This window comes from Rhinoderma darwinii, chromosome 5, assembly GCF_050947455.1.
Source record: "Rhinoderma darwinii isolate aRhiDar2 chromosome 5, aRhiDar2.hap1, whole genome shotgun sequence".
Lineage (NCBI taxonomy): Eukaryota > Metazoa > Chordata > Amphibia > Anura > Rhinodermatidae > Rhinoderma > Rhinoderma darwinii.
In genome coordinates this window covers 56,818,946-56,839,468 of record NC_134691.1, presented here as the reverse complement: position 1 = coordinate 56,839,468, position 20,523 = coordinate 56,818,946, and the positions used below count along the sequence as shown (strand labels likewise).

At 42.5% G+C, this 20,523-nt stretch overlaps 1 protein-coding gene across 2 annotated transcripts in view; it reads right to left on the bottom strand.

Moving 5' to 3' along the window:
- MMP16 (matrix metallopeptidase 16) overlaps window positions 1-20,523 on the bottom strand; it is a 195,625-nt gene that overhangs the window by 11,746 nt on the left and 163,356 nt on the right. For both annotated transcript variants that reach the window (XM_075826025.1, XM_075826026.1), the window contains 2 exons: window positions 19,052-19,190; window positions 7,294-7,444 (listed from right to left, as the gene is read on the bottom strand). In XM_075826025.1, the coding sequence (XP_075682140.1) occupies window positions 7,294-7,444; window positions 19,052-19,190 (290 nt within the window). The remainder of the gene's footprint in view (window positions 1-7,293; window positions 7,445-19,051; window positions 19,191-20,523) is intronic.

Here is a 20,523-nt window from a genome sequence, read left to right as displayed (position 1 = left end):
TTCTGGGGTAGAACATTCCAGAGGACTGGTGTAAGATTGGTGTAAGGAGGTGCAGCACTGTGGAGAGCTTTGTGGATGAGAGAAATACGTTTTAATTTTATTCTGAAGTAGATGGGCAACCACTGCAGTGACTGGCACAGGGTAGAGGCATTGGTGTAGTGGTGGGTCAGAAAGATGAGCCATGCTGCGGCATTAGGGATAGATTGGAGAGGGAAGAGTTTAGTGAATGAAAGACCAATTAGTAATGAATTACAGTAGTTAAGACCAGAGTGAATCAGAGCGACAATGAGAGTTTTGGCTGTTTCCACAGTAATAAAAGTGTGGATTCTGGAGATGTTTTTGAGGTGAAAGTGACAAGAGCGTGAAAGTGATTGAATGTGTGAAGTAAAGGAAAGATCTGAGTCAAAAGTAACCCCAAGACAGCGGGCGTGCTGCCTGGGAGTTATAGTAGAGCCACACACTGAGATGGAGACGTCAGGTTTGGGTAGGTTAGTAGATGGTGGGAATACAAGGAGCTCAGTTTTATAAAGATTCTGTTTCAGATAGAGAGAGGACATGATGTTAGAGACAGCGGACAGACAATCACTGGTGTTTTGTATTAGAGCAGGGGTGATGTCATGGGTAGAGGTATATAATTGGATGTCATCAGCTTAGAGATGGTACTGGAAGCCAAATCTGCTGAAGGTTTGTCCAATAAGGGTTGTGTAAGATTGTGTAGAGAAAAGATTAACGGACCTAGGACTGATCCCTGAGGAACCCTGATAGTAAGGTTAAGAGAAGAAGAGGTTTAACCAGCAAATGACACACTGAACGTGCGGCCAGAGAGATAGTAAGAAAACCAAGAGAGAGTAGCAGGGACATAACTAGGAAAGACTGGGCCCCATAGCAAACTTTTGACTGGGCCCCACCCCTCCCCCTGTGTGCCACACACAGCCCCCCTTGCAGATAGTGCCCCCTGCAGATTCTGCCACACAGCGCACCCTTGTTGATAGTGCCCCCCTGTAGATAGTGCCATAAAGCCCCCCCTGTAAATTGTGCTATACAGCCCCCCGTAGATAGTGTCCCACCCACTTGTAGATAGCGCCCCCCACCTCCGCCTTGTAGATATAGTGCCATACAGCCCCTCTTGTAAATAGTGCCATATTGCCCCCTGTAGATAGTGCCATACAGCTCCCCTTGTAGATCGTGCCATACAGCCCTCTCCTGTAGATAGTGCCATACAGCCCCCTGTAGATAGCACCATACAGCCCCCTCCTGTAGATTGCGCCATAAGCCCCCCTGTAGATAGCGCTATACAGCCCCCTCCTGTAGATAGCGCCATACATGTGATTCCTCTGCAGGAGTTGCCCCTGATGTCACTGCCCTTATATGGACAGTGAAATCATGGGCTACTCCTGGAGGACCAGAATCCCCGGCCAAAGCGTTGCTGAAGCCCTGGCTGGGAATTCTGCTCATAGAGAGAACCCTGACTTCATTGTCCATATAAGGGCAGTGACATCAGTGGCACTTCCTGCAGCGGAATCCCCGGCCAGGGCATCGGCAATGCTTTAGCTGGGGAATTCACTCCAGGAGGAGTGAATGGCAAAGCAGGAAGCGGATAGTTTCCTGAGGATGCAGATACAATTGAATGTAGCAGTTGCCGGGACAAGATCCGAGACAGTAATTTGCCGGGACTGCCTCTGTAAAATCCAGACAGTCCCGGCAAATTCGGGACAGTTGGCAAGTATGCACATGTATCTCCTAACCTGTGGATAGGGGATACATGTGTTTTGTGGGACAACCCCTTTAATGGCAGAGCGGGGAGATACCTCCCTGCTCTGCCGTACTTTCAATAGTATCTGCGTCCTAAGGACGCAGATACTATTGAACGTGGCATCGCTGCCGCTGTAGCGGCCTTAGCGGCTGCTAGCGGAGCCGCCGGCCATAAGGGGGGAGGCCATGAAGGGGGCGGCACGGGCCCCCTCATGCCGAGGACCCCGTAGCAGCCGCTATGGCTGCTATAGTGGTAGTTACGCACTGAAGAGCAGTGTCTTTAAGGCCAAAAGAGTGGAGCATGTTAAATAGGTGTTAATGGTCTACAGTGTGAAAGGCTGCAGAGGGATCCAGAAGAATCAGGAGAGGGTATTTGCCCTTAGATTTAGTCGCCAATAGATCATTTGAGACTTTAGTAAGGGCAGTTTTTGTGGAGTGTAGAGTGCGGAAACCACATTGTAAGGGGTCAAGAATGGAGTTAGCAGAGAGATAGCGGATAAGGTGAGAATAGACCAAGCATTCCAGGAGTTTGGAGATGAAGGGGAGATTAGAGAGGGGCCGGTAGTTAGCACCGCTGGTTGGGTCAAGAGTTGTTTTTTTCAGTAATGTGTTTATAACGGCATGTTTAAAAGAGGAGGGAAAGATTCCAGAAAAAGAGAGGTTAAATATTTTAGTCAGGTGACTAGTGACAGCTGGGGAGAGGGACTGGATGAGGTGTCACCAGGGCAGTAGTAGGACGAGTAGAAGAAAGGAGCCTAGAGACTTCTTTACTTTCAGCATTTGACCCAATAACAGAACAAGAAGAGGGGGTGCGGGAGGGAAGGGGATTGATGTTACTAGGGGACTGGGAGATAATATCATGCCGGATGCTGTCAATTTTAACTTTAAAATAAGTGGCCAGGTCTTCAGCACTGAGATCTGTGATTGGCGTCTGCACTTTAGGACTAAGGAGGGGATGAAAAAGTATCCAGGAGGCGTTTTGGATTATTAGATGTAGAGGTGAAATAGAGTTGATTGGCTCGGAAGGGCGTAGTTGTAAATTCTCAGCATAAATTTGTAATGGAGGAAGTCTGCTGACAAATGCGATTTTCTTCACAGACGTTCGGCCCATCTCGAGCACTGCTGAAGAAAGCGCAATTGGGGCGTGTGCCAGGGTTGTGGATGTCTTTGCCGTGTGGTTCGGAGTGTAGGGGGGCTGCTTCATCCAGAGTGTTATTGTAATATTTGGCAGCCAGATTGGGACAGGAGAGGGAAGAGATTGGGGGCAATGTGGACTGTCTATGAGTTGCTGAGTGTTAATGGAATGTAGATTTCTGTATATCTGATGGGTAGGCAAGTTTTGAGGTGGCAGAGAATTTTTGATAGTAAAGAGAGAAGGTTGTGATCAGAGAGCGGGAGAGGAGAGATATTAAAGTCAGAAACTGAGCAGAGACGGAAGAAGACCAGGTCAAATGAATGCACGTCTTCATGTGTAGGAGAGTTGTGACAGACCTCGGGAGGAGGTTAAAGATAGAAACTGGGAGGCAGATGGGGAGATTGGGTTATCAATGGGTATCAATGGGGATGTTAAAGTCACCCACGATGAGAGTTGGTGTTTCAGATAATAGTAATTGTGGAAGACAGGCAGCAAAATGATTCAGAAATTGCTGTGGTGAGCCCGGGGGCGGTAGACAACTGCCACTCGGAGGGAGAATGGGTGAAAGAGTTTGAGGGTGTGGACTTCAAAAGAGGGAAATGTGAGTGAGGGTGCCGAGGGAATGGCCTGGAAAGAGCATTGTGGGGAAAGAAGTATAAATTACACAATAGGGGAAACCACAATAAAGGCTTTTCTACTGGTTGTATGTTACTTCGCCAAATCATTCCGTAATTATTCCTAGTGAAAATATTTGTTATGTACAAATCTTCTACCTCATTTCTTTCTCTTATATTAATCATAAAATGTCCTCACATGGTACACCTTCCATTACTTTGTTAGGTTCACAAAGCTTCATTAATGGTAGACTTGCATATGATGCAAAATAAGGCTTTATTCAGACGAACAAGTGTAAACTCGGATGTCAAAAACGGACGTTTTTCACGACTGAGTTGCAACGGTGTGGGACCCGTTTTCACTGAATACATCATAGACTTGAGTCTTTTGAGGGATCTGTGAAAACGGACAGAAATAGGACATGTCCTATTTTTTCACGGGCCCTTCACAAGGTTCGTTAAAACAACGGCCTTGTGAACAGCCCCATGGAAATACATGCAGCCGTGTGACGGCCTTAAAACAATGGCAGTCACCCAGACTATATTTCCGTTTGTCTGAATAAGCCCTAAGCCACATGCATCTCAAGCGTCCTGATCGTATAATATTGCTTCAAGCTGCAAATGTCATGATCACAGCTCAGTTGTCACATTAGTTTTATGACGTTGGATGTCATCAGCTTTCAATGACCACAGCAGGAGACATTCATGATATTGCAGTCATATTCTACTAGTTCATAGAGTTCTCCACCAAGGAGACAAAAACAATAAAAAGATGGGTTCTTGGAGAATCTACGTACACTTTATACATTTCATTGGAGTTATCCTTCGATATTATCTCTGAAATTGGAAGTAAGCTAAAATTCTGAAACAGATCCATCATTCCTGCAAGCTGGGACAGTGATGAGTTGAAGTGTTGAAGTGTTCTTTGAAGCCTCCTGTGATACCACACACTATTTTTGGAAAGTGCGTGATTGCTGAATACGATAATTAGAACTAAATAATGATTATCTTCACCATAATGACTCTTCAAAATGAATCAACAACTACATAGATAGCTACTTCATATGCCAATAAATGCTTATTACTTTAGACAGAAATTAAATCAAGGCATCTGGGTAATGCATGGAACAACTTGATTTAATGAAGAGATTTAATATTATTTTGTACCATATGTCTCTTTTTGGATTGCAGCATGAGATGACATACCAGACACAGATTACATCAATTTGGGAATTATCTGTACATAGAGCATTAATGGTCTGTAAATTGCAAAAATATACAGATAATAATTTACTATATAAAATGGGTCTTAAGTAAATGTCTGTGCCACATCATAATATTAATCTTGTTTTTTAAGTCAATGCATCCGTTTGCATACGATTTCTAATGATCCCACACACATTAAAATATGTTGTGCATATTAATTCCTCAAAATTTTCATGAATAGGACTCGGAGGTTGTCATAGCCCTACCACTCTTACTGATATCACTTCTTAGTGATGTGGAATTGATCCCCATTGGCATTTATGATTTCATGATATGTCCATCATCCTTGCCATCAAAATTCACGAATAATTGTCCATTTCTCCTCAGTCCTTCATCCAAAGCTTTCAATCGGGGAAGAGCGAGAGTGAGTTCAAATAACAATATCAAAGTTATATGGTTTGATTTAAATCGGGCATTAAAGGGGACCTGTCAGCAGCATTTCACCTATTAAACCAGCAATACCAGGTGGTAGTGGGTGAAAAATCATTTCTATATAACCTATAATTATCTTCTTAGTCGGCTCTATAGCTTTAGTATTCAGTTTTTTGGTGTTCCCACACCGTATGCTAATGAGTATAAAAGAGGTCATATCTTCATTTGAAAAGAGTTAAATCTTCATTTGAAAAGAGTCAAATCTTCATTTGAAAAGAGTCAAATCTTCGTTTGAAAAGAGTCATATCTTCATTCCTCAAGCCTTTCCGAGTTTACCCCGTCTCCTTACTTTTGATTAACAGCTCCTCGCCTTCCCCCAGCACACAAAATCCTGTGCTTGTGCATTGATGTCCTCTCCTGGGGTGTGCGCACAAAGGAATACCGGATTATTACGATAAAAGGCGCAAAATGTTTGCAGACCGTTATTTGCGGTCGGAGGAGGAGTTTAGAAGAGGGGAGAACGGCAATGAACTTTTTATAGCAGCGGCCAGTGAGGGATAAGTAAAGTTCAATAGGTGAAATGCTGGTGACAGGTTCCCTTTAAGTTTGAAGTACACAACTTTGGTGTCCAGTGGTCACCTTACATTCCACTCCTGGGCAACTCCTCTGCTGAAAGAAAACTTCAAAGCTTCATGAAAATGAGTGGCATTTCCGTCATGGTCTCCCTCAATTTACCGAAAAAATAGCGCAGCATGCTGCACTATTTTGTCTGACAAATCGAGGGAGTCTCCAACGGAGGACCCTAACGGAGCCTCCAACACAGATCTGAGCACAGTCTCTGCCTTTCTGAATAGAGCTCTTGGTTTTACATTACATATGGTTCTTCTTGGACCTTCCCAATTTAATATTCTTGTACTAAATGGGCATCTAAAAGAACATTTCTGCCTGTAGATAATCTCTTTAAAATAAAGGGGTTTAGGGTAGTCAATAGAAATGAGGTGCTACTGTACTGATTTCCTTAACCAATAAGGCTTTTTTTTTGTGATAGACCTACTGTGAGAACACCAAGTGACACAAAGACTGCTCTCTGGTTCTTCTTCAAGCTGTAATATATTTATAATTTTCCGAGAGACTCTTTTCATCATTAAACCATAATACATACATTTTACCATTGCTCTGTTGGCTTATCATTGGTTTACTTGTGCAGTCCTTCTTGAAAGACTAATAACGGTAAAGCGCAACCCTTATAACAAACATAAACGGATAGCAAAATAATATGAACTAATGCACCTACACCGATGTAGAAAGGATAATTTCACCAAAAATATTTCTTTTTTTCTTGAAGTCTACAGAATATATTCTTCCAACTTGTGCCAGATCCATTTTTTAGTTGTGGGAGAATATAGAATTTTGATTGATTCTTCATTAGGCTCTTAGCTTGTATACCTAGACATACCCCCATTGAGCTACCACAGATTTTTCTTGTTGCTTATTTAGTTGCTGTGCTTTTCTTTAATACCTTTTTCTAAAGAGGAACTAGATGTAATTCATTCACGCCATAATTTACTGTGCTCAGTTTTGAAACGATTGGCAATATGAAAGAACATGGACTATTTTGGAACATAATGAATAATGTCCCTTGCGGGTGTAAAATAATCACATTTCTGAATAACATTAATGCTTTCCAAATACCAGAATATATTAACGACAGCAAGGATTTGCTGAGCAGCATCTTTAAATCTAGCAAAGGCTCACATATTTTAATTTTCAATACTTCTGCTCCGAACCAGAGGATCTTGCTTAATATTTTGCAGGAAAGAAATTATATTTTATTTTATTCTGACATAGTTAATAGATTAAATGTTCAAATTTCCCTGTGCCTGTCAAATTGCCGTCGAATGCGCTCCCTTCATTTAAATCACTTTCTATCAGCAGCTGCCCGCTACCATATAAGCTCTATCGCCCCAGGCAAAATACATGACAAATTCTTTTTCCAGCATTAAAATTTCATTGGTAAAATAAAATGGCTGAAAATATTGCAAGTGGACCTTTTTTGGTTTATCATATTACATTTAAAAACGTACATATACTCCAACTTTTTTGCTGGGTTCGATCATTTTGAAGATAGATTTTCCTTTTTCTACTTTTACGTACCTGTCGCCTTTGAAAAAATAAGTCTTCCCGACATCTTCCCACCAAACTGCAGTGTCTATCCCATGAGGCGGAATACCGTGTCCTAAATGTATCAAGTCGTAAGGATAACCGGGTTGTAATGTTGTATCTTTGAACACCCAATATTTGTTACCTGTAAAGTAGAAACAAAACTGTAAAGATCCAAATAAAGAATTTGTTTTATGCCACTCTTTACACTGGAGTCCAAAGCAATTCCACTATTGTTATTTGTGTTTTTTTTTAAAACTTTTGTTAACTTTAATAAATATTTTTTTTTAATGTTTGATAACTTTTTTTAAATAAATAATATTTTTATAGATGAAATGTGTTTATTCTAGATTTTATTAGTCTTTCTTTTTTTGTCTAACTTTTTTTTCCCACTGGTGGACTTTTACTTATGATTTCTACTTTTAACAAATAATACATTAGAATACCTCTGTATTCCAATGCATTAGTGCCTGTCATTAAAAAAACTGACTGGCACCTATTAGGCCATGCCTAAGACACGGCATAATACAGTAAGCCTGGCGTGAGTTTCGGCGATGGGGAGTCAAAGGGCGCCCCCTCTCTCTGTTTTTATCACTTAGATGTTGTGGTCATTATTGACCGCGGCATCTAAGGGGTTTAATGGCTGAGATCAGCCAGCTGTCATACCCAATACTCACAATGTGACCACATCATCACATCGCCATACCTTTACGGTACTGGTCCTCAACATCAGGCTTTCAGGGCCAAAAATGCACGTCACATGTTGTCAAGGTGTTAAAGAAGTTGTAAACACAAAAAAACAAAAATGGTCCCTATAAAAAGAAAATGTTTATGCATGCAGGACTGGCTCCAGCTTTATGTGATCCTTTGGGCAACGGATTCACATTGGACCCCGCTTATGCCTCACCCTCACTCATCCACTTAGTATATTATACACCAATAATGGCGCCAGTGGCACTAAGACATCTGTTCCCAAGTAAAGTTTTTCGCCACAGTTTTTTGTGTGTGTGTGTTTTTATTATTTTTGTAAAAATGAAAAAATATATATATTTTCCAGCTATTTTTACCAAATAAATGTAAAAAAAAAAAAACACAGGGGAAAACACCTTAGTAGGAGAGAGGCAGCTTTATGCCGCAAAGTTTCTAATTTAGCCCTTTTCCTGCTGGAAATTATTTAGATAGGCAGAAGATTTTTCCTTTGTTTTTGCCTTGTTTTTTGACAGACGAGCTGTCGATTTTTAGGTAACATTTTGTGATACACGTAAGTAACCATTTACAGTAATATATTTTAACTATAATTATGGTGGAAATGAAGAAAAAAAGAAATTCCAGCAATTTTTTTTTAACGCTATATAAATATTGTGATAATTGTATGTATGGGTTTGTTATGGGGATCCCAAATATGTTTATGTTATTTATTGTTTTGTGATGTTTATTACTGTATTCAAATATTGATTTTATTGTAATTTGTTTGCTCCATTGTTTTCTTTAGAAATGTTATCTTTACTAGAAAATATCATCCTCAGGGCACTATAAATGTTTCAGGAGGGCCCCTCTCCCAACGTCCCATGTAGGAGAATCTACACGGGGCGTAAGAATATAGCAGGGTCCTGTGTAGTTTTCCCTACTATCCTGTGTAATAGAAACTACACAGGACATAAATACAGGGCAAACTTGCCGTAGGCTGACGACGACCCTGCATGCATGAAATGTGAATGTGATTATATACAAAATTGTCACATGCTTCTTTCTAAATGTAATATGACTTTTTAGTGTAATGCAAGTCATAGGTATTTTTGCCTCACTTTTACATTTCCTTAAAAATATCATATTATTTTTGCATAACCATTACATTGCAATCCATATGCATTTTCTGCTGGAAATGACAAGCTGCATGATTATATGTTATACAATTTTATAATACTTTACCAAGAAAGTGGACGGGGAAAATGGAATTCAGGAAATTGCCCTGATGGCTGAGTTGTTTTAAATTGCAGCTTTTACATTGCTTTTCCTTTTTGCTACCATGTTTCAAGAACAAACTTACACACAACAGCCTTGAAATTTTCCAATTTAACTCAATTCAGTTAGCCAATACAGATATCACTAGCAGTTCCATTTTCCTTGGATTAGAGGTTTATTGTATGACGGGTGATGCTTTTGTGATACATATTTGCTTCTGGCATTGACTAGATGACAGAAAGGAGTTTTAAGCTGATGGTTTGGGAGGCAGACATGCCACTTGAATGCGCTGTGCTGGCCACATGCAAGTGGTAAACATTTATACTCTCGGAAATTGGAATTTTAATAAATTAGTAATGAGCAGTGAGCCAACAAAGCCAGATCTATGTAAACCAAGAATACAATGACATAGAATTAACCATAAAAACATTTCGTATTGGCTTAAATATAAATAGATCAGATATATAAGTAAATACTTCTAGGCAATGAAGAGACCTAATTTATTGAGACATTAAAGGGGTATTTTAGGATTAGAAAAACATGGCTGTGTTCTTCCAAAAATAAAAACACTAATGAATACCTATAAAGATACAGACCAAACGATAAACGCTTATAATAAACGTCCACACATATGAAAAGAGAAATGAAGAATGAATACCCATAACTGTACGTGTGGACAAATCACACATCCAAACAGGAATAAATACAACAAGTACACATTTGTACCTTGTAATAATGACAATACTTTATTCAAATGCACATAAAAACATATTGGCCATCAAGACCTAAAATAAGACACACAATTTAAAATGCATAGATGTGGAGCACATAGAGGCTATTGTGAGTAGAATATACTCAGTAGATAACAACATCAAAATATATAGAGGGTAACTCGGGACGGCATATACAAATGAAAAGATTCAAATACCACAAGTGTGTTACTTACACCCAAGCCTTCACAAGAAATCAATTAAGCCATGATAAGTATAGACAGGGGAAGGCACACCACACGCTGGTATACGTGTGATGGTAAAGATATCAACAAAGAGTAGCCATAATGAAGCCTAATCCCCAAAAACTATACCAACCAGTATATGTCATGTTGAGCCTAGATATGAACACCACACTGCAAGCCCCGACACACGTTTCGCGGTAGCTTTATCAAGGGGTACTGACAGGAGAGGTGACTGACGCTCTATTTGTATTGCAATGGTAGGAGGGGTTAGATTAAGGAGGGCCAATGAGGGCATACTGCTGCAAGTGAATACTAATGAGGTTTAAGTGGTGCATCAGGTCTATGCATCACCTAGAAAGACCGTTTATAATTTCCTGAGTAGCAAGAAAGGAACGGCCGATGCCCCCAATATGGCTCTTAGCAACTGCGCACCCGACACGCGAGTGCGCATGCGCGTATACGTAACTACAAGGCGCTGTGAGAGGGCAGTGTAGTCACGTGCATATGACATGTCAAAACGCGGTGGCCATTTTAGAAGCTGGAACAGACACCCGAAAGTGTCTACGTCGCATGGGCCAGTTACATAATGCATAGTTCAATAACCCGTTTAAAGGCCGGCCAAACAGGAGAGAAAAACGAAATATAGTATTGTGCCAGTGGGGGTCATCAATAATACAATAAAATATACATACAGCATAAATATGTGCAAAAATCATGTAAAGTATTACAGACAGTGGTAAATTTTATATAATGTTCAAATATAATTATATGATTACATAAATATACATAAATGCATTCAAGTGTATATACAAAAAATAAGCAGCCCTGTTGTTTCTAATTGTGGACAACCTCTTTAATTAGCTAAGTGGTTTATTGTTATCGTCTAATTTTACAGCCCAGTTGACGTAATCCATGTCCATTTTTGAGTACACAGCTATCACATTTATATAATAACTGTAATGACAGGGATAGGGAAACAGACAAATGAGCCCTAAACTACCCGCCACTCAGTCCCTGCCTACTTGCAACGACCCGCCCTAGGCGACGGGGTACAACTGGGTGACGGTCCCTATACTCAGTAAGTGCACGACAGACAACCAGACAAGGAAACACAGAACAAGGGAAACGGGGCAGTTGCCCACGGCAACACCGTGAGCAACAAGAGTAGTAAACGAGCCGAGTCAAACCAGGAGAGTACGAGGTGCCAAACGCAGAGCAGGAGAGTAGTGAACAAGCCGAGTCAAACCAGGAGTGTACGAGGTACCAAACGCAGAGCAGAAGAGTAGTCAGTAAACCAGGGTCAAAACGAAGCAGGGACAAGTAGTTCAAGAAGCTGCAGCAGGGCCAGGAAACCACACGAGAAGAATCACAAGCAAGGAGGAACAGGAAAGGCAGGTATAAATAGACAGCTCCGTCTGGCCAGGCTGTGATAGGCTCTCCCACTCCTAAGCCTGCCATCCTGAGTGGTGGAAGATGGAATCAGTCTCACAGACATAGAAGCAGTTGCAGACTGATTACCAATGGGCGTGGATACAGAAGCTGTGCCTGGCAGATCCTTAACAGTACCCCCCCCCCCTTTATGAGGGGCCACCGGACCCTTTCTAGATGGACCTGGTTTATTGGGGAAACGAAGGTGGAACCTCCTGACCAATACCCCAGCGTGAACATCCCGGGCGGGTACCCAAGTCCTCTCCTCAGGCCCGTATCCTCTCCAATGGACCAGGTACTGGAGGGAGCCTTGGACCATCTTGCTGTCCACAATCTTGGCCACCTCGAATTCTACCCCCTCAGGGGTGAGAACGGGGACAGGAGGTTTCCTCGAGGGAGCCAAGGACGAGGAGCAGCGTTTAAGGAGGGAGGCATGAAACACGTCGTGTACTCGAAAAGATGGGGGCAACTCCAGTCGGAAGGAGACAGGATTGAGGACTTCAATGACCTTGTACGGCCCTATAAACCGGGGAGCAAACTTCTTGGACGGGACTTTAAGGCGCAAGTTCTTTGACGATAGCCACACCAGATCCCCGACCATAAACAAGGGGTTAGCAGAACGTCTTCTATCTGCCTGAGTTTTTTGTATGCTCTGGGATGCCTCTAGGTTCTTCTGAACCTGGGCCCAGACTGTGCACAGTTCCCGATGAACGACCTCTACCTCGGGATTGTTGGAACTACCAGGTGAAACGGAGGAGAACCGTGGATTAAACCCAAAATTACAGAAAAAGGGGGAGACCCCTGACGAGTTACTGACCCGGTTATTAAGGGAAAATTCGGCGAGGGGAATGAATGAGACCCAATCATATTGTCAGAGATAAAACACCTTAAATATTGTTCTAGAGACTGATTAGTCCTCTCGGTTTGGCCATCAGTTTCAGGATGGAAGGCAGAGGAGAAGGACAGATCAATCTCCAACTTTTTACAGAAGGCTCTCCAAAACAAAGAAACAAATTGTACCCCTCTGTCAGAAACAATATGGCCAGGGACCCCATGGAGACGCAGGATGTGTTTGACAAACAAGGTAGCTAACGTCTTAGCATTGGGTAGTTTTTTGAGGGGCACAAAGTGACACATCTTACTGAAGCAGTCTACTACAACCCACACCACCGACTTGCCTTGAGATGGAGGCAAATCGGTGATAAAATCCATGGAGATATGGGTCCAAGGTCTCTGGGGAATGGGCAAAGAACGTAGTAAGCCCGCTGGTCGGGACCTGGGAGTCTTGGACCTAGCACAAACCTCACAAGCGGCGACGGAGGCCTTAACGTCTTTAGGCAACCCAGGCCACCAATAGTTTCTGGCAATGAGGTGCTTGGTACCCAGGATGCCTGGATGACCAGATAGTGCGGAGTCATGATTTTCCCTAAGTACCCTTAGCCGGAATTGCAGGGGAACAAACAGCTTGTTCTCAGGAAGGCTCCCGGGAGCTGAACCTTGATCAGCAGAAATTTCAGAGACTAAATCAGAATCAATAGTGGAAATGATTATACCTGGAGGCAAAATACAAGCAGGATCTTCCTCCGAAGGAGGGCTGGCCATGAAGCTACGTGACAGTGAATCAGCCTTAATATTTTTAGACCCAGCCCTATAGGTAACCAAAAAATTGAATCTGGTAAAAAATAACGCCCATCGAGCTTGTCTCGGGTTTAGCCTCCGGGCCCATTCTAGGAAAACCAGATTCTTGTGGTCGGTAAGGACCGTTACCTGGTGCCTAGCCCCCTCCAGGAAGTGGCGCCACTCTTGAAATGCCCATCTAATGGCTAAGAGTTCGCGGTTGCCAATATCATAGTTACTCTCAGTGGGCGAAAACTTCCTGGAGAAGTAGGCACAGGGACGGAGATGGGTGAGGGACCTGGTACCCTGGGACAAGACAGCCCCCACTCCCACCTCGGACGCGTCAACCTCCACGATAAATGGCTCCATTTGGTTGGGCTGAACCAACACCGGGGCCGAGATAAAGCACTTCTTAAGGGCCTCAAAAGCCTGGACAGCCTCAGGAGGCCAGTGGAGGAGATCAGCACCCTTGCGAGTGAGGTCCATAAGAGGCTTAGCGATGACCGAGAAGTTAGCAATAAATCTCCTGTAATAATTAGCGAACCCCAAGAAGCACTGTAACGCCTTCAGGGAGGCAGGTTGGACCCATTCTGCCACAGCCTGGACCTTGGCGGGGTCCATGCGGAATTCATGAGGAGTGAGGATTTGACCCAAAAATAGTATCTCCTGCACCCCAAACACACATTTTTCGGTCTTCGCAAACAGTTTGTTTTCCCGAAGGACCTGGAGCACCTTCCTGACATGCTCAATGTGGGAGGACCAGTCCTTGGAAAACACAAGTATGTCATCAAGGTACACTACAAGAAATACCCCCAGGTAATCTCTTAAAATCTCATTTATGAAATTCTGGAAGACCGCGGGAGCATTACACAACCCAAAGGGCATAACGAGGTATTCGAAATGACCTTCGCGCGTGTTAAACGCAGTCTTCCACTCATCCCCCTCTTTGATGCGGATAAGGTTATACGCCCCCCGTAGATCAAACTTAGAGAACCACTGGGCCCCCTGAACCTGATTAAAGATATCAGGAATCAAAGGAAGGGGATACTGGTTCCTTACAGTGACCTTATTCAAGTTACGGTAGTCATTGCATGGCCTAAAAACACCATCCTTCTTCCCTACGAAGAAGAAGCCAGCACCTACCGGAGAAGTAGAGGGGTGAATGTAACCCTTGGCCAGGCATTCCTGGATATACTCTCTCATGGCTTCACGTTCGGGACAAGAGAGATTAAATATCCTACCCTTAGGGAGCTTAGCTCCTGGTACCAAATCGATAGCGCAATCGTATTCTCTATGAGGAGGTAACACTTCGGAGGCCTCCTTAGAGAAAACATCAGCGAAGTCCTGAACAAACTCAGGTAGCGTGTTCACCTCCTCAGGGGGAGAAATAGAATTAACAGAAAAACATGACGTCAAGCATTCCATACCCCATTTGGTAAGATCCCCAGTATTCCAGTCAAACGTGGGATTATGCAACTGCAGCCAGGGAAGGCCTAAAACCAAATCAGACGATAATCCCTGCATCAACAGTACAGAGCACTGCTCCAAATGCATGGAGACAACAAGGAGTTCAAAAACAGGGGTATGCTGTGTAAAATAACCATTAGCAAGAGGAGTGGAGTCGACCGGGACAGGTTTAGGCAAATCAATCAAAGGCATAGCTAGAGACATAGCAAATTCCACAGACATGATATTAGCAGACGACCCTGAATCCACGAAGGCACTGCCGGTGGCAGACCTACCACAAAAAGAGATCTGAAAGGGAAGCAAGATTTTATTACGTTTCATATTTGCGGGAAATACCTGTGCGCCCAAGTGACCTCCCCGATGATCACTTAGGCGCGGAAGTTTTCCGGCTGCTTATTCTTACGCCTAGGACAGGTGTTCACTTGATGCTTGTCATCCCCACAATAGAAGCAGAGACCATTCTTCCTGCGGAACTCTCTACGTTGTTGGGGGGACACAGAGGCCCCGAGTTGCATAGGTACCTCCGAGTCTTCCGTGGAAGAACGAAGCAACGGAACCTCGGGAGGCATCATGGGGGAGTCAGAGGAGAAAACACATAAACGTTCACGTTGTCGTTCCCTGAGGCGTCGGTCAAGTCGTACCGCTAAAGCCATAACCTGGTCTAGGGAGTCAGAAGAGGGATAGCTAACTAGCAGGTCTTTCAGGGCGTTCGACACACCTAAACTGGCACCTTAAAGCAGGGTCATTCCACCGAGAAGCTACGCACCACTTCCTAAAGTCAGAGCAATACTCCTCAACAGGTCTCTTACCCTGACGTAAGGTCACCAGCTGACTCTCGGCAAAGGCAGTCCTGTCAGTCTCGTCACAAATGAGTCCGAGAGCAGAAAAGAAAAGATCATCGGAGGAAAGTTCAGGGGCGTCAGGAGCCAAGGAGAAGGCCCATTCTTGGGGCCCTTCCTGGAGCCGGGACATAATTATACCCACCCGCTGGCTCTCAGAACCTGAGGAGTGGGACTTTAAACGAAAATAGAGCCTACAACTCTCCCGAAAGGAGAGAAAAGTCTTCCAGTCCCCTGAGAACCGGTCAGGCAACTTGAGGTGGGGTTCAAGAGGTGAGGTGAGGGGCACTACCATGGTAGCATCAGGCTGGTTGACCCTCTGAGCCAGGGCCTGTACCTGTAGGGAGAGACCCTGCATTTGCTGAACCAGGGTCTCAAGGGGGTCCATAGTGGAGTGAGGGACCAGGGTAGAGTAGGTATATAGGCTTGTGATTATGTAATGACAGGGATAGGGAAACAGACAAGTGAACCCTAATCTACCCGCCACTCAGTCCCTGCCTACTTGCAACGACCCGCCCTAGGCGACGGGGTACAACTGGGCGACGGTCCCTACTCTCAGTAAGTGCACGACAGAGAACCAGACAAGGAAACACAGAACAAGGGAAACGGGGCAGTTGCCCACGGCAACACAGTGAGCAACAAGATTAGTAAACGAGCCGAGTCAAACCAGGAGAGTACGAGGTGCCAAATGCAGAGCAGGAGAGTAGTGAACAAGCCGAGTCAAACCAGGAGTGTACGAGGTACCAAACGCAGAGCAGCAGAGTAGTCAGTAAGTCAGGGTCAAAACGAAGCAGGGACAAGTAGTTCAAGAAGCTGCAGCAGGGCCAGGAAACCAACAGAGAAGAATCACAAGCAAGGAGGAACAGGAAAGGCAGGTATAAATAGACAGAGGGCGGGAGCTAGCTCCGTCTGGCCAGGCTGTGATAGGCTCTCCCACTCCTAAGCCTGCCATCCTGAGTGGTGGAAGATGGAGTCAGTCTCACAGACATAGAAGCAGGTGCAGACTGATTACCTATGGGCGTGGATACAGAAGCTGGCCTGGCAGATCCTTAACAATAACACTATAGTTATGTTACAAGCAATGTCATAGTAAAAAGAAAATAGGTTTGTCATTGTGACCAATTGGAATCTAGTGGGTACACAAATTCAATGATATACTTATCTTAATGAAAACCTGTCACTAGGACATGGTCTTTTACAATGGGTCATATTTCAGGTATATTAAGGGTGCAGTCACATGCGGCAGAAATTTCTGCTACCAAAAATCAGTTCAATTTATCTAAATGAAACTTCAAAGAAACCCATGCACCTGTTGCAGAAACAATCATTCAGATTAAGTGAACAAATTTTTGGTCACAGAAATTTCTGCAACAAAATCTGCCGCGTGTGACTGCACCCTAATGATACAGAACTAGTGGTGCAAATGCCCCCTCTTAACATTGTGTTAAAACGTGCCAGGGGAATGGAATACAAATGGCCGCTTTAGTGATTGCGGTCATCTATGACATTCACCGACAACAAGGAAAGCTCCTAAAAATAATGAGGAAATGCTACACAATGAATATTAGAAACTTGCAGACATTTTCCTTATAAAATTAATTTGATTTTTTAACATAAATCGGCAACCTTCTATAATGAGCTTTCCGTACTAAACATCCCTTATTTTGCTAATGGCAGCAAGAACACTGCTCTGATTCTACAATGTGCTAGGGCTTATGCACGCCTGCCTGGACTTTGCTACTGCAAATGTTGTCTACACTTGCCAAATACAGCATTATGTAATTTCGAAAGCTGAGACGAACAGGAAAATGTTATTTTTATTTCACAAGTGACTGAATTTAATAAATAGGGCAATCTGCTTTAAAAGTTTGATTCTGCTTGGCTACAGCTAAGGTGACATAAACTTCTCTTTTGCTATTCGGAATCCAAGGACGTTATCTGATTTATAATAATATTAGGATAACTTTTTTATTTAGATCAGCGGTCTCCAAACTTCTCTGGCTTGAGATCCATCATTACAAATTCAAGTACATTTAGTAATAATGTAAATAATACATTGTCTATTAAAAAAATATTCATTGATCACCTAAGGGGGATAAATCATACATTACCGATTTACGAACTAAACAGAAAATTTCAATGTGAAATAGATTAAAAGAATCACATTTATTTAGTCTTGAAAAGAGACGACTAAAGGGGGACTTGACTAACTTGTATAAATATATAAATGGCCCGTGCAAAAAATATGATGAGACATGTTCCATGTAAAACCGCTTCTCCGGTGCTCCCTGCCGGATTGTTACGTTTTACAAGAAGTGATGATGTCCTGTTCCATCCATGTGACAGTTTCAGCTAAACACTGGCCTCAATGGTGATTCTGGCAAGAATGGCGCATCTTCGCTGAGGTCAGTGATTGACTGCAGCGGTTACATGGATGGAAAGGGACATCATCACTTCCTGTAAAAGTAAACAGAATGGCGGAAACCAGCATGAGTGTTAATTATTTTGTCATTTTAGCACATCCCCTGCCTGCAAGCCATTTTTAAAATGTTCCGGACAACCGGAGAACTTTGAATCTGTGAAATCGCCTACCTCAGGAGCTGTTCACAGTAGTAAGAGAGGTTTTGAAGATTTCTTAATAATATCAGCGCTAATGTAAATGTATAAAATTCCTGTTTGAATGTTAATCCAGTCTGATTGCCGCTTGGGATTAGATGGGCAATATTTTGCTTTTTAGGGAAGATTAGTTCATGTCATAGTTTTTTTTACCTTCCTCTGGATTAAAAAGGGTAAAGCAAAGTTCTAAAGTTTACCCATATCCCTTCCCTATCTCCCAACCCTTGGTCGAACTTATTGACATATGATTATTTCAACTGAACTAACTATGTAACTAATGCTAACTATGATAGCATGCTGGTGCAAGGTCCAGTTCTATCTAATATGAGCCTGACCTATGGAGTACTAGTGACGATAAATGGTTTTGGGTCTGATTTTAACTTCTGGCTATATAGTTCTAATGTTGTTACAAAATATCATGAATATTGCGGCATCACAGGTGGAAATACCTTGATGACACATGGTCAATACTTGTCTCAAGAGAACAACAATATCTGTAGATGCCAGTAGCCTGGGAGCCAGATGCAAGAGATCTACACTACATATGGCTGGTGATCTACTGGTTAGGGAATACCGGTTTTAGATAACCAGGAACCTGGAAGCAATGCATAGTACCCATAGGAACAGTATTAATGGGGCTTTCTAAAGGCATTGATGGCATATTGCTAGAATAGTGGGGGTTCAAATGCTGTGACCACCGATTGCTAGTACGAAGTGGTATCAGCGCTAGGAAAGCAATGTGTCTTCTGGAGTTTTCTCCTACTGATATGCCATCAATGTCTTGTGGTAAACCCCCTTCAATCTGAGACTTGGGTTGACATTACACTTAAGATAAAGTATTTATAGTAATAAATAAAAAGTTTCTTACCTTTAAAGAAAACAAAGTTTCCCTCACTGTTTTCATAGACGGCATCAATACTTGGTGGCAGTCCCCTCCAGAAGACACTTATCTGCATCGGATATCCATCCATTACTTTATTTTTTCTAACTCTCCAGAACCATTGATCCTGTAAAATGAAATTCACTAAGTTTGTAATATAAACTAGCAATATAGCTATACTTATTCTAAAATGTCTACATACAAAGCATCTGCAACAGTAATAATTGTCTAGACCAGGATAAACAATAACTGTATAACTAGACATTAATGGTGTTGGTGGACCCTGGAAACTCTAACTTCAAGTCTGCGGCATCCCCAATAATTCAGTCCATGCATTGCAGTATACAATGTAATCTCCACATAGGTATCGAACAACAAACTTTTCAAATAACCTACCAAGGCCCAGACACCACAACAACTTCAGTATCTGTAGTCCCACTATGGACGCTGCTATTTAAATGCCGTTGGGTACAAATCAATGATACCTCCTTCTGAGGGTTAAACAATCCTTACCATCACTTTTGTAGGTAGTAGAAAAAGCTTTTGCACCTTAAATCGCTCTTTTGCCTGGGCCTTAGGCAACAGCCTTCATTTTTTTTTATGATACATAAACTCCCAAAGAATTACATTTTTTTAATTAAATTAAATTAAAAAACACATTTTTAGTACATTAGTCCAATGCTATATAATAAGAAAATGTTCAGGCCCTTTGTCAGCACAGCAGGGCATTGCCCTCATGACAGTGCTTTTGGCTGTGTTTGCCAACAGTTCAGCATTGTTATTTGGAGATCCAAGACACCATCCACATAAATGTTCACACCCAAACCAATTTGGAAAAAAAAATCTGAATGTAGATATAGATGTATATAGTGAATGTATTAATAGCAACGAGTAACTGCTCGGCACACAAGCAGAAACCTTGTCACCGGGTCATTGTTAAAGACATTCTGATTTAGAGAAACTGGCAATTTGATCACTTATTACTTAACCCCTTCACGCTTTGGCCAGTTTTGACCTTCTTGACAGAGCCTCATTTTTCAAATCTGACATGTGTCGCTTTATGTGGTAATAACTTTGGAATGCTTTTATCTAGACAAGCTATTCTGAGACTGTTTTCTTGTGACACATTGGACTTTATGTTAGTGGTAAAATTTGGTCGACTCATTCAGTATTTAATTGTGAAAAACACCAAAATGTAGCAAAAAATTGCATAACACAGAAGGTTTTACCACAGAAATACAACTAAAATTGTATTTTTTAGAAATATCCAACCTGTGGCCCTAGTTTGCTAATGGACTGAAGCACCGGCCTCAGAAGCAAAGGAGCACCAAGTGGATTTTGGGGCCTTCTTTTTATTAGATTATATTTTAGGCACCGTGTTAGGGTTGAAGAGGTCTTGTGGTACCAAAACAAAAGAAAACACCCCAAAAACTAAACCATTTTGGAAACTACACCCCACA